The 13,466-nt window shown below is 49.1% G+C and overlaps 1 protein-coding gene across 1 annotated transcript; it reads left to right on the top strand.

Annotated features, from left to right (window-relative positions):
• Nucleotides 1–653: 653 nt before the first annotated feature.
• On the top strand, nt 654–3,179 carry LOC123188088 (probable leucine-rich repeat receptor-like protein kinase At1g68400). Its single transcript, XM_044600124.1, has 2 exons — nt 654–2,388; nt 2,486–3,179. The coding sequence occupies exons 1-2, from the start codon at nt 1,113–1,115 to the stop codon at nt 3,013–3,015; spliced, it is 1,806 nt and encodes a 601-aa protein (XP_044456059.1). The 5' UTR covers nt 654–1,112; the 3' UTR covers nt 3,016–3,179.
• The last annotated feature ends 10,287 nt before the right edge of the window (nt 3,180–13,466 follow it).

Below are 13,466 nucleotides of genomic sequence, written 5' to 3'. Positions count from 1 at the left end.
GCGGGAGAAAGGGAACCCACGGCCGGCAGCGGCGTCGACAAGAGTGAGGCAGATAATTGACGAGTGTAGATGTGGGGAACGACCAGGGAAGGGGGGGCGACGCTGAAGAAGGCCCATGTTTTGAGGGATACCCACGACATGGTGGACCAGCGGAAGAGCCGACTTGGGGAGGTCAGACCGGTGAGGTGGCGTGGGGAGAAAGAACCCGAAGTGGCAGCCCTTGGGTTTCCATCCAACGGTCGTCGCTGAACTGATGCTTGCTGTGTCATAGTGACTGCGTCAATGCTGGGCTGCCTTCGGAGTAATGCTAGACTTACGTAAGATTACTTACAACTTTTTATCCTCAAAAAAAAAACTTACAAGTTTTACGTAAAAGGAAACGTGAAGAGCTGTGATTGGAGAGATAGGGGGAGGAAGGGGCTCACCCCGTAAAAATCATGGGGAGGTTTAGTTAGGAAGTTCAGGTAAGTTTTTTTGCGAGATTTTTTAGGTAAGTTTGAGAGATGATTATCGCTGCCCTGGTTAGTGCGCACTACTGACCTGCGTTAAGTGGAAATTTTGTGGGCCCAGCTCTCACGACCAAAACAGAAAAAGTCGAACAGACGACACACGAAGGAATCTTGACTATTGGCTACTGTGGCACCTGAAGCCACCAGCAAGATTCCCACGCACCACACTGCATCGCGCCATGGAACCAAGAGCCCCTCTCCCTCACTTTTCGATCATCTCAACAAAGCGGAGCATGCATGTACGCGCACGGCGACCATGTCCATGGCGGCTCACGGGACGCACCGAGCCACGCATCGGCCTCCTCCCCGGAAACGTCCAAATTCCTTCTGCCCGAGGGAGAGAGAAAAAGGCGCCTTGTTTGCTTTCTCTTCGCCTCATCTGCTTGTTGCCCTCCCCCTGTCCTCCTCGAGGACCGCCATGCTGCGCTACTCCCTAGCTTTCCTTTTTGGAGCTCTGCTTGTTGCCTCCCCACGCTTCTACAGTTGAGATCTCTCCACAATTGAGATTTTTCAAAAATCCCCGCTCTCCCCGCGCAGCATTCACCTCCTCTTTCTGCTATAAAACTCGTCCAATCTTCATCAGTCGAGAGGGCATCCACCAAAATGCCTCGTTTCCGCCACTGCTTATCCATGTCCCCCCTCGTGATCCTCCTCTTCCATCTTGCAACATGGCCTGTGCACGGTGAGGTCGCCAATGGCGGCCACCGCGACCTCCCTTTCCTCCTCTCGTTCAAGGCCTACAACCCCAACAATGTCACGGTCCTGAAGACCTGGGTCGGCCCCGACCCATGCTCCGGCGCGTGGCTCGGGGTCCGGTGCTCCAGGGGGAGGGTGGCGGGCGTCTTCTTGGACGACGCATCGCTGGTGGGCAGCGTGGCTCCCCTCCTCGGGCTCACCCAGATCAGGGTGCTCGCCGTCAGGAGGAACTCCCTGTCCGGCCCTCTCCCTCCATTGGACAACTCCACGAGCCCAAGGTTGAGGCACCTGCTCGTCTCCCACAACAACCTCAGCGGAGGCCTCAACCTTTCGCTGCCTTCCCTGGTCACTCTGCGAGCAGAGCACAACGGATTCCATGGCGGCTTGCAGGCTCTGCGCCTGCCGATGGTCAGAAGGTTCAACGTGTCGAGTAACGAGCTCGTCGGAGAGATCCCCAGCTCCCTGTCGGGATTCCCGAGCTCGTCTTTCGGCAGCAATGTCGATCTCTGTAGCAAGCCTCTTCCGAGGTGTATACATGCTTACAATGCAGTGGAAGATAGCGCCTCAAATGCTACCACTGGTGTCGCTCAGTCTCCTACTGCAGCAACAAATACATCGAGTGGCAGTCCGAGCTCTTCCAGTAATGGAAGATTCAGTCAGCTTGGCATGACCGCACTCGTGGCCACTGGCATTGGCAATGCAGTGCTGATAGCGATCTCGCTGGCCATCTCTGTGGCCATGTTCATCTACATGAGAAGAAAGCTGAGGCCCTCTAACGACGATTCCAAATCCAGTGCGTCTCTTTGCTTCGAGGAGGAAGACAAGATCAGGAGTGGTGAAGAGAAGTGCCAGAAGAGCGGCGCCCTGGTCTGCTTCGACGGCGGCGAGGAGCTGAGGCTGGAGAGCCTGCTCAAGGCCTCGGCGGAGGTGCTCGGCAAGGGCGTGTCCGGGAGCACGTACAAGGCCGTCCTCGAGGACGGCATCGTGGCGGCCGTGAAGCGGCTCAGCGCCCTGCAGTTCCCCGGCCGGAGCAAGGCCTTCGACCGCCACATGCGGCTCGTCGGCAGGCTCCGGCACCGCCACGTCGTCAGCCTCAGGGGCTACTGCAACTCCAACGGCGAGCGGCTGCTCGTCTACGACTACCTCCCCAACGGGAGCCTCCAGTCCCTTCTGCAAGGCAACGGTATGTGCGCTCAAAAAATGGCAAATCAGCCGTGAATTTTCAATGGCGCTGTACATCTCCATTGATGCAAGAAGTGCTTGCTGACGGGCTGTTACAGGTGGAGGCGGCAGAACGAGGAGCCTGGACTGGGCGACGAAGAAGGGCATCCTGTTCGGTGCGGCGCAGGGCCTCAACTACATCCACACGTTCCCGGCGCGGCCGGCGCTGGTGCACGGGAACGTGAAGCCGTCCAACATCCTCCTCGACGAGCGCGGCGCCGCGTGCGTCTCCGAGTGCGGGCTCATGCGCTACGCCGCCAGCGTCCCGCAGTCCGGCCCGCAGCCGCCCGAGCTGTTCCTGGACCGGGCGTCGGAGGCGGTGTCGGGCCGCGGCGGATGGCGCGGGTACGCGGCGCCGGAGCTGACGGCGCCGGGCGCGAGGGCGACGCAGGAGTCGGACGTGTACAGCTTCGGGATGGTGCTCCTGGCGGTGGTGACCGCCAAGGGCGCCGCGGACGGCGGCGAGGACGAGGGAGAAGGGGAGGAGACGATGGGGATGGTGAAGATCGGCGTGCTGTGCACCGCCGAGGCGCCGGAGGAGAGGCCCAGGATGGCGCAGGTGCTCACCATGATGAGCGAGTTCATGTAGTGTTTTGCTGGTGTAGTGTCACGGAATTTCTTCGAGCTTTGCAGAAGTAGCCTGTAGGCAAGAAAGGGTATTGCTTTCAAGAACTGGATACAACAACAACAACAAAGCCTTTAGTCCCAAACAAATTAGGATAGACTAGAAATAAAACCCATAAAATCTCGCAACCAACTCATGACTGACATATGGATAGCAAGCTTCCACACATCCCTGTCCATAACTAGCTCTTTGGTGATACTTCAATCCTTCAGGTCTCTCTTAACAGACTCCTCCCACGTCAAATTCGGTCTACCCCGCCCTCTCTTGACATTCTCCGCACGCGTTAGCCGTCCGCTATGCACTGGAGCTTCTGGAGGCCTGCGCTGAATATGCCCAAACCATCTCAGACGATGTTGGACAAGCTTCTCCTTAATTGGTGCTACCCCAACTCTATCTCGTATATCATCATTCCGGACTTGATCTTTTCTCGTGTGGCCACACATCCATCTCAACATACGCATCTCCGCTATACCTAACTGTTGAACATGTCGCCTTTTAGTCGGCCAACACTCCGCGCCATACAACATTGCGGGTCGAACCGCCGTCCTGTAGAACTTGCCTTTTAGCTTTTGTGGCACTCTCTTGTCACAGAGAATGCCAGAAGCTTGGCGCCACTTCATCCATCCGGCTTTAATTCGATGGTTCACATCTTCATCAATACCCCCATCCTCCTACAACATTGACCCCAAATACCGACAGGTGTCCTTCCGAGGTACCACCTGGCCATCAAGGCTAACCTCCTCCTTCTCACACCTAGTAGTACTGAAACCGCACATCATGTACTCGGTTTTAGTTCTACTAAGCCTAAACCCTTTCGATTCCAAGGTTTGTCTCCATAACTCTAACTTCCTATTTACCCCCGTCCGACTATCGTCAACTAGCACCACATCATCCGCAAAGAGCATACACCATGGGATATCTCCTTGTATATCCCTTGTGACCTTATCCATCACCAATGCAAAAAGATAAGGGCTCAAAGCTGACCCCTGATGCAGTCCTATCTTAATCGGGAAGTCTTCGGTGTCGACATCACTTGTTCGAACACTTGTCACAACATTATCGTACATGTCCTTGATGAGGGTAATGTACTTTGCTGGGACTTTGTGTTCCTTCAAGGCCCACCACATGACATTCCGCGGTATCTTATCATAGGCCTTCTCCAAGTTAATGAACACCATATGCAAGTCCTTCTTTTGCTCCCTATATCTCTGCATAAGTTGTCGTACCAAGAAAATGGCTTCCATGGTCGACCTCCCAGGCATGAAACCAAACTGATTTTTGGTCACGCTTGTCATTCTTCTTAAGCGGTGCTCAATGACTCTCTCCCATAGCTTCATTGTATGGCTCATCAGCTTAATTCCACGATAATTAGTACAACTTTGAACATCCCCCTTGTTCTTGAAGATTGGTACTAATATACTCCGTCTCCATTCTTCTGGCATCTTGTTTGCCCGAAAAATGAGGTTGAAAAGCTTGGTTAGCCATACTATTGCTATGTCCCTGAGACCTTTCCACACCTCAATGGGGATACAATCAGGGCCCATCACCTTGCCTCCTTTCATTCTTTTTAAAGCCTCCTTCACCTCAGATTCCTGGATTCGCCGCACAAAACGCATGCTGGTCTCATCAAAGGAGTCGTCTAGTTCAATGGTAGAACTCTCATTCTCCCCATTGAACAGCTTGTCAAAGTACTCCCGCCATCTATGTTTAATCTCCTCGTCCTTCACCAAGAGTTGGCCTGCTCCGTCCTTGATGCATTTGACTTGGCCAATGTCCCTCGTCTTCCTCTCTTGGATCTTGGCCATCTTATAGATGTCCCTTTCACCTTCCTTCGTGCATAACCGTTGGTAGAGGTCCTCATATGCCCGACCCCTTGCTTCACCAACAGCTCGCTTTGCGGCCTTCTTCGCCATCTTGTACTTCTCTATGTTGTCTGCACTCCTATCCAGGTATATGCGTCTGAAGCAATCTTTCTTCTCTTTAATCGCCTTCTGGACGTTATCATTCCACCACCAGGTATCCTTATCTTCGCTTCTCCTTCCCCTCGACACTCCAAACTCCTCCGAGGCCACCTTACGAATGCAAGTCGCCATCTTCATCCACACATTGTCCGCATCCCCTCCTTCCTCCTAAGGGCCCTCCTTAATGACCCTCTCCTTGAACACCTGAGCTACCTCCCCCTTGAGTTTCCACCACTTCGTTCTAGCGACTTTGGCACACTTATCCCGCTGGACATGAATCCGAAAGCGGAAGTGAGCAACCACCAGCTTATGCTGGGGTACAACACTCTCTCCAGGTATCACCTTACAGTCTAGGCACGCACACCTATCTTCTCTTCTCGAGAGGATGAAATCAATCTGCCTAGAGTGTTGGCCACTACTAAAAGTCACCAGATGTGATTCTCTCTTTCTAAAGAGGGTGTTAGCTACAATCATGTTGTAGGCTAGAGCAAAGCTTAAGACATCTTCTCCTTCTTGATTCCTGATGCCATGGCCAAAGCCCCCATGCGTCCCTTCAAAACTTGTGTTAGATGTACCCACATGGCCATTGAGGTCTCCTCCTATGAAGAGCTTCTCACCAATCGGTACACTCCTAACCATGTCTTCCAGGCCTTCCCAGAACTCCCTCTTGGTGTTCTTATTGTGGCCTACTTGCGGGGCATACGCGCTGATAACATTGAGAACCAAGTCATCAACTACCAGCTTGACCAAGATAATCCGGTCCCCACGTCTCTTGATGTCTACCACTCCATACTTGAGGCTCTTGTTGATCAAGATGCCTACGCCATTTCTATTTGCAGCCGTCCCCGTGTACCACAGCTTGAAGCCGGTATCCTCCACCTCCTTCGCCTTCTGTCCTCTTCATTTAGTTTCTTGGACGCAAAGGATATCAACACCTCTCCTCACCGCTGCATCAACTAGCTCCCGAAGCTTCCCTGTCAGAGACCCTACGTTCCAGCTACCTAAGCAAATCCTCCTAGGCTCGGCTAGCTTCCTTACCCTTCGCACCCGTCGAGTCAAATGCGAAGACCCTTGCTCATTTTCCACTACATCCGGGCGCCGATGTAGCGCGCCACTAAGGATGCGACGACCCGATCCTCGCTCACTTGCCACCGTATCCGGATCAAGATACAGCGCGCCACTTGGGGGGTGACGGCCCGACCCTTGCTCACTTTCCACCACACCTGGGTTCCGATGTGGCGCGTCGCTGAGAGGGTTACGCCCCAACGAAAATCTTTTGGGTTTCATCTCCATAAGAGTGGCTGAGTTTTTACGTTGGCTCGCCAAGCCTATCACAACCCTTCTCCTTTACCCGGGCTTGGGACCGGCTATGTTGAGACAACATAGGCGGAGTTGCTTTCAAGAACTGGATGTTAGTTCTAATCCAAGTTGCTTAAATCAGATCAATGGGACACACTATATTCACTAAGGGCGCGTTTGGTTGCCCGCATGGAGCCTATCCAGGCCCGCACACGAAGCAAGAGGTCTGTTTAGTTGTCTGATTTCACTGTTGGGCCTGCACGCTTCTTAAAACAGCCTAGAGATTGGCTCGCTGAAAACGCTTGAATCGGCAGTTTCTGGTGAACCAGGCCGAGCCGAGCGCAAACAAGCAGGCCCTTGCACAAGTGGAGACGGGAGGGATGTGAGGTGACCTGAGGTCTTCTTCAACCTCCATTAAGCTCCTATCTAATCTCCTCCCTTTGATCTCAATGGTGCTTTCATTCGAGGTAAGTTCTACACGAAAAAGATGTACCTTTATGTTACGGTTCCATTCAGGCGATCGGTTCGTAGTTTCGTCGGCCGTAAGTTCTTAATTTTGTCTTCCCGCTTGGAGCTATTCTGGACGAATTTTGTTAGATTCGTCGCACACGATCGATCATTTGAAAAAAAAAATTGACCAGCAGCCTAATCTCGCGGTTCCTCATAACATTCATGTTGTAAATTTTTGGTTTCGATGATCGTAGCTTCATCTCTCTTTGAACAACACTCTACTGCAATGACGCCGCCATGTCGAGCTCCTTTGTCCTCTACTCAGAGCCCTCCTATTCGTCCCTCTCGATGTCGAAGCCTTTCCCCTTGATCTCCTTGCCTATGTCCTACTACACTAGAGTCGTTTTCGGCGTCACTCATCTCGGCCTACTCTCTGTCGTCGTACTACACTGACGCTACAACGATGTGCACACTGCTTTCTTGTGTCCTCTGCCTCCGTGCACACTGCAGTTCACCGCGCCGCCGACGGGGTCGATCATCTTGGCCTCCTCTCTCTCGCCCTACTATACTGGAGTCGTTTCCGACGTCGATCATCTCGGCCTCCTCTCTCGTCCACTGCACTGACGATACCATGGCGCGAGCTCTGGATTCTCCTCCTCTGTTGACTGTCTTTGCGCGAGCACCACAGCTAGTTCCTGACGGTGTCGCTCGTCGTGCCGCCGACGGGGTCGCTCGTCCACGACTCCATGCTAGTCATGTCGGACACGGCGCCACGGCCACTATCCACCGCAGTCACCATGGTCCGGCGCACACTGCATTTCTTCTTCCCCTTCCTCTGCTAGCTCTTAACCCTGTGTGGCAAGTGCTAGCTCTTAATCATACCCCATGCGGGCAACCAAACAGCATGTAGTTGTATGCGCCGAGACAATGCAGACAACAAAACAACGTGCCAAAGTTGATCCCCTAATGTAGGAAGTCCATATGAAGGCAACCAAACAACTTGCAGATGTCGCATATGAGGTTGTTTTTCAGAGCCAGGCTGGGAGCAACCGGGGGCCGGGTGCAACTTCCCGATCGGTACTCCAAACTGAGCACGCTTAACTTTGAAGTTCTGTTTGAATGGGCTCCCGAAAAAGAAGAAATTCCTTATTAATATGAGTAGTCTATCATCCCTAATATATCACATGTAATTAGCAACGAATCAAGCAACACAATGCTGAATGCTAACTTGCCAGAAAATAAATCATCACGCATACCTCGTCCTCGTTGTCCTCATCACATTTATTTTAGATCTACCAGAAAAGGAACTTATGTGGCCAGCCATGTAACCAGAAGTACAACTTGGGTGTTTCATGTCAGGACTTCCATTACAATGACAACCATAACAATAACTTTCATTAAACAAGATAGAGACGGACAGTAGGAAAGTGTTGCTAGGCTGTGTGGTTAGAATTGGAGTTTCACCACGTCTACAAGTTTTTGTCTCGGATTCATCAGGAGTTTGAGCCACGGCGCGCTCAGTTGTGTGCTCGTGGTTTTATTACTCTTATGGAGGCCCTTTCTGATATTCGGAGTGAGACTCGCCTTCATTGTGCTGATTTACTTGAGGTTCTCTTTATGCTTGCTGTTCGAGCTCCTGCTATGTCGTTTGCTGGTCAAGACTCATTATGCTACGGTAACAAAGATGATCTTTCTATTTTCTACCTTGTGTACATTGGTGTTGTATTTAGATATCATGGTATGCAAGTTGAATTTCTTCAAAGATTCATCGTATTAAAGTGTACCGAAAAAGGGTTTTTCCCTGTTTTGTATTACAAAGCAACCAACACCGATCACATAGCAATGTTCGGGCAAAAAGCAAAACAAGCCAAAAAAAGAGAAAGAAGAAAGAAGAAGAAAGAAATGCCAATAACGGCAGCTCGACAACGCACGGATGACCCGCCACCGCTGCGCCCTCCGTATTAAAGTGTATTAGTGAGCAAATTCCATTTCGTATTATCGCTCCATTTTATAACGAGACAACCTATGTATGACGGACGGAGTACCCATATACTAATTGTGCAAGGTTTAGGGTTGTGCCATGCAATCACAAATCAGAACAGAGTTGATTGTGTTTCAACAATACACACCACATAGATCGTGTTCAGTCTATTGTCCACCCAACAATTCATTATGAAATGATCAAGCAAAATACTCCCTCCGCTTTCTTTTTACTCCGTGTATAAAATTTGGTCAAAGTCAAACTACACGATTTGACCAAATTTGTATAAAAAATATAAACATCCACAATACTAAACTATATAGTATGAAAATACATTTCATGGTGCATTTAATAATATTGATTTTATATTGTGAACATTGATATTTTTTAATATAAAATTAGTTAAACTTTACAAAGCTTGACGTTGACCAAACTTTATATGCGGACTAAAAAAACGGAGGGAGTACAACCATCATATAAACATGCAAGAAGTACTTAGGCATAGCCTCCTACAAATATTCTTAATCTTTGGAAGCAGGAAATAACAACAGGAAATTACATGGTACTTGGTCTTAACATTTCGACAAGGGCTGCTGGCAGTGCAATACACAAACCCTCCACAGCAAAATTTTAATCCAGTGGCCTCGTAACTACCCCATGTTCAAGTATCTTCCACTCCAGCCACCCTCCTTGGCCTCTGAGTACAGACCTCCCATTGGCTTTACATGTTATGGGCCCCCTTTCTAGGAAACTCCCAGAGAAAATAGATAAGCAAGCAGGGAATAATCAAGTATAATCAACATCATGTTGCTAGTCCCTTTGCCGTGACATCCGATAAAAAAAACATGGTGGTACTATAAATTATACTAGGTCGCACAGATATAGGAGTATATGGCATTACCTGCACTGCTGGCTCAGCTGCTCTTCTTCATCGCTCTGCCCCTTGTGGGTCCTTGATTTGCTTCAGCTCAGATGAGCCCTATCAAAAATACAATCAAGGCATAAGCAAGTAACCAACATCATGTTACTATAAATAATACTACTCCCTCCGATCCATGTTTATACTAAATCTTGTACTAAATCAACGACAATTAATAAGGATCGGAGGGAGCATATCGCACACGTATGTATGTCATTACCCCAAACATCCATCGTAACCTAGCCTTCTGAGCTTCCAGCTGTAAAAAACAGACATGTAATTAGCAACGAATCAAGCAACAAAATGCTGAATGGAAACTTGAAAGAAAATAAATCATCATGCATACCTCATCCTCATTGTCCTCATCATCAAACTTTCCGCAGTTTATCTTAGAAGATCTACCAGACACGTTACTTGTGTGGCCAGCCATGTAACCAGAACTTGGGTGCTTCATGTCAGGACTTCCATTACAGTGACAACCATAACAGTAACCTTCATTACGGAGAGTAGGAATTGTTAATATAACTAACAAATGACGAATCAGGCACAATAACAATCATACCTAAATAATTGACAAATTGAAAATAATAAAAAGTCATGGTTATACAGTTCGAGATACTACCAATGTAAATCTTAAGGATCATATGTGAGATGAAAAAGGGGCAGACAAATAGGTTAATGTATCAAAGATTACACTAGAGCCAAAAAACCAACTTACAAAACTGTGACACATAAGTTCAAGGTAGTTCAAAAATATGTAAAGAGTTCAGGAACGGAATATATCATACCATTAGCAGTAGCACACATAAACAGATGACAAACAATTCACTGGATGATTGATTATACATGACTTCAGCAAAGAATAGTTTGTCAGTGCAGCAGTTCAAATCATCAGCTCCCTTAACCTTTGCAGTGAAATTGATATGTTCGTAAAACCTACCATCTCTAATTGATTGGCAGCACATAATATCTTTGAATTCATATGCAAGATCCTGAAAAGAAGCATGGATTCAATCAGCATTCAATCGTTACAGGAATGGATAAGAGAGATATACAGTGCAACCCTTGGTAGCAGTGAGGGCAAGAGGGGAAGGGACAGAGAACAGACCCCCAAAAGGTTGTGATCCTCATTATACTTGTCCACCAGAGCTTCAACCAGCTGGCGGTTAAAATCACGGGTTGTATCAATTGGTGGCAGAAATCACAGATTTGACCTGAGGCAGAAATCAAATCACAAACTGACTTGTTCAGGAAAAAATTTCACTCTGCTGACCCTTTGGTGTGGCGCCCGACATCTGGGCGCCGCACCCTACTGTGCAGCGCCTTCCCCTTAGGCGTCGCACATCCTGCCAGCGTGGCAGCCCTGGTCCAGTTGCGGCCCCACACGCACCTGTGCAGCGCCTAAGAGCTAGGCGCCACACTTTGACGTGCAGCGCCTAGCCCTTGGGCGCTGCACAGTGACTTAAGCGCGGCCGCCCCAGCCCGACCAGGCAGTTCTTCATCTCTCCGCTCTCTGTACAGAGAGCAGCGGCGGCGGCGGCGCCCCCATCTAATCCCCCCCACATCCCTCTCAGATCTGAAGATTTGATCCGTGGATTCGATCCCCAATCCATCCTACTAGGTAAACTCTTCCCTTCTCTTTCTTTTGCTCCGTAAATTTGTTGCCATTCTAGAGATTTGTCCATGATTTGATGGAACCCTTGATTTGTTTGGTTTGCTCGATTTAGGATGTGTATTCATATTGGTAGTACCGTAGTGTTATTTATTAGTTCACAATATATGATTCTTGTTGTTGAAACCCTAGATTGTTTAGTTTTTTTAGATATATATGAGATGCCTATTTTTATAGATAACTATGAGATGTTGATTTTTGTAGACATATATGAGAAGTTTGTTTAGTTTATTTGAGATGAAGATGAACTTTTATATGTTTATTGTTTGAAATTGTAAGGATGGTTTGGCTTCTGGACGATGTCTACGACGTGCAACACCGGGCCTACATGATGCGCGAGAAGGATAAGGTAATAATGAGTAATCTAAATATTTTGCAAATTTGCCTTTAGTTGAAATTTACATGCCCTAAGATTTGTCATTACTTTTTTTTGCAGAAGCTTGAACCTCTGAAGATTCGGTATCACGGGGTCTCTGGTCCTGCCATGCCTTACGATGAGCGATACACACCGTACATCAAGCAGGCAGGACTACTCCCGTGGATTCTGTTGGTCAGCCGGTCCATGCCGAATCTGAACGCTCCACTGGTGTCCGCTCTTGTTGATCGGTGGAGGCCAGAGACCCACAGTTTCCATCTTCGGACTGGGGAGATGACCGTGACGCTCGAGGATGTCTCGTTGATCACCGGTCTTGCTATCGACGGGAGGCCTCTATGTATGAGCACCGATTCTGATGGGTGGCGCGAGCAGATGATTGCTCTTATCGGTATGGCTCCTACCGAGGCTGAGGATGATGTAGAGGAGGGAGAAGAGAAGAAGAAGAGGGAAAGGAAGGCAGCCGGAGCTGCTTTCACGTGGATTCAAAATAACTTTGCAACGTGCCCTCCGGATGCAACTGATGATGTGATCCAGGCACATGCTCGTGTGTATATGTGGTACATTGTGTCGAGGACTTTGTTTCCTGACTCCACTGGCAAGAACGCTCCATGGATGTGGCTGAAGGCGTTGACCGTCTTCGATAGCAAATGGAGCTGGGGTTCAGCGACTCTTGCCTACTTGTACCGACAGGTAGTTGGTCTGTTTTGTGATCAACTCATTTATTCATTAGCAATGCAAGCTTGCTGTCAAGTTAACATTGTTTTTCTTTCATATGTAGCTGGATGATGCGTGTTGCAGGATCACACCTAGTGCAGGCATTGGTGGTAATCTGCTTCTACTTTCTGTATGGAGCTGGGAGCGTCTGCCTGTTGGACGCCCGAAGAGCGTCAGGTTTGATCCTTGGTATGCAGATGAACATGACGAATTACGGCGCCCCACGTGGGCTTACAAGTGGGATATCGTTTCCGAGATGACGAACGATGTCAATCTCATGTACCAAAAGTACATTGCCGAGTTGGACACGATTACGCCTGAGCAGGTAAGGAGGTCATTACTTTAGTCCTTTCTCATGCTTGCTTGAAAAATAGTTATCAAATTTGCATTGTTGCCCTGTTTCATAGGTGGAATGGCAGCCATATGGCGCGGGTGAGAGCTTGGGGTACACCGCGGACTTCCGCCTCAACCCGATGTGCTTGCGGGATAAGGATCTCTGGCTTATGCGGTGCCCACTGATATGCAACTGGGCGGTTGAGTTTCATTTGCCGCATCGCGTGTATCGTCAGTTTGGTCTTTTCCAGCCTCACCCGCCGGATTGGGTGGACACGGATAAAGCACTTCATAGGTAAGAGAGCATGTGTGCGTATTGTCTAATCATCGGGACTCCTTTTGATTGTGCTAATGTTTGGTTTTATACCACGCAGGTTGGATAGGAGAAGGCAACGGAAGATAAAGGACTGGGCCAAGCATCATTCTGCGTATGTTACCCGCTTCCAGCTTTGTGTGGAGCAAGCTCGTAGCACTGCACGCGCCCCGCTTCGTGAGCACAACTCACTTGCTTTTGATAACTACGTACGATGGTTTATTGGAACTACTCGAGTTGAGATATGCCCGCCGGCATATAATGAGGATATTCTTGAAGAACCCGTAAACTTTGAGGATCTAGCAAAGGGGAAGTACAACAGAGATGTCAGGCTAGGGCAAGGAGTCCCTGCTGTTCCGGTGATTAACTATGTGGTAAAGTGTTCCCCTCTTTACTT

Source organism: Triticum aestivum, chromosome 2A, assembly GCF_018294505.1.
Source record: "Triticum aestivum cultivar Chinese Spring chromosome 2A, IWGSC CS RefSeq v2.1, whole genome shotgun sequence".
Lineage (NCBI taxonomy): Eukaryota > Viridiplantae > Streptophyta > Magnoliopsida > Poales > Poaceae > Triticum > Triticum aestivum.
The sequence above is the reverse complement of the archived record's forward strand: the minus strand, read 5'-3'. Positions and strand labels throughout refer to the sequence as shown.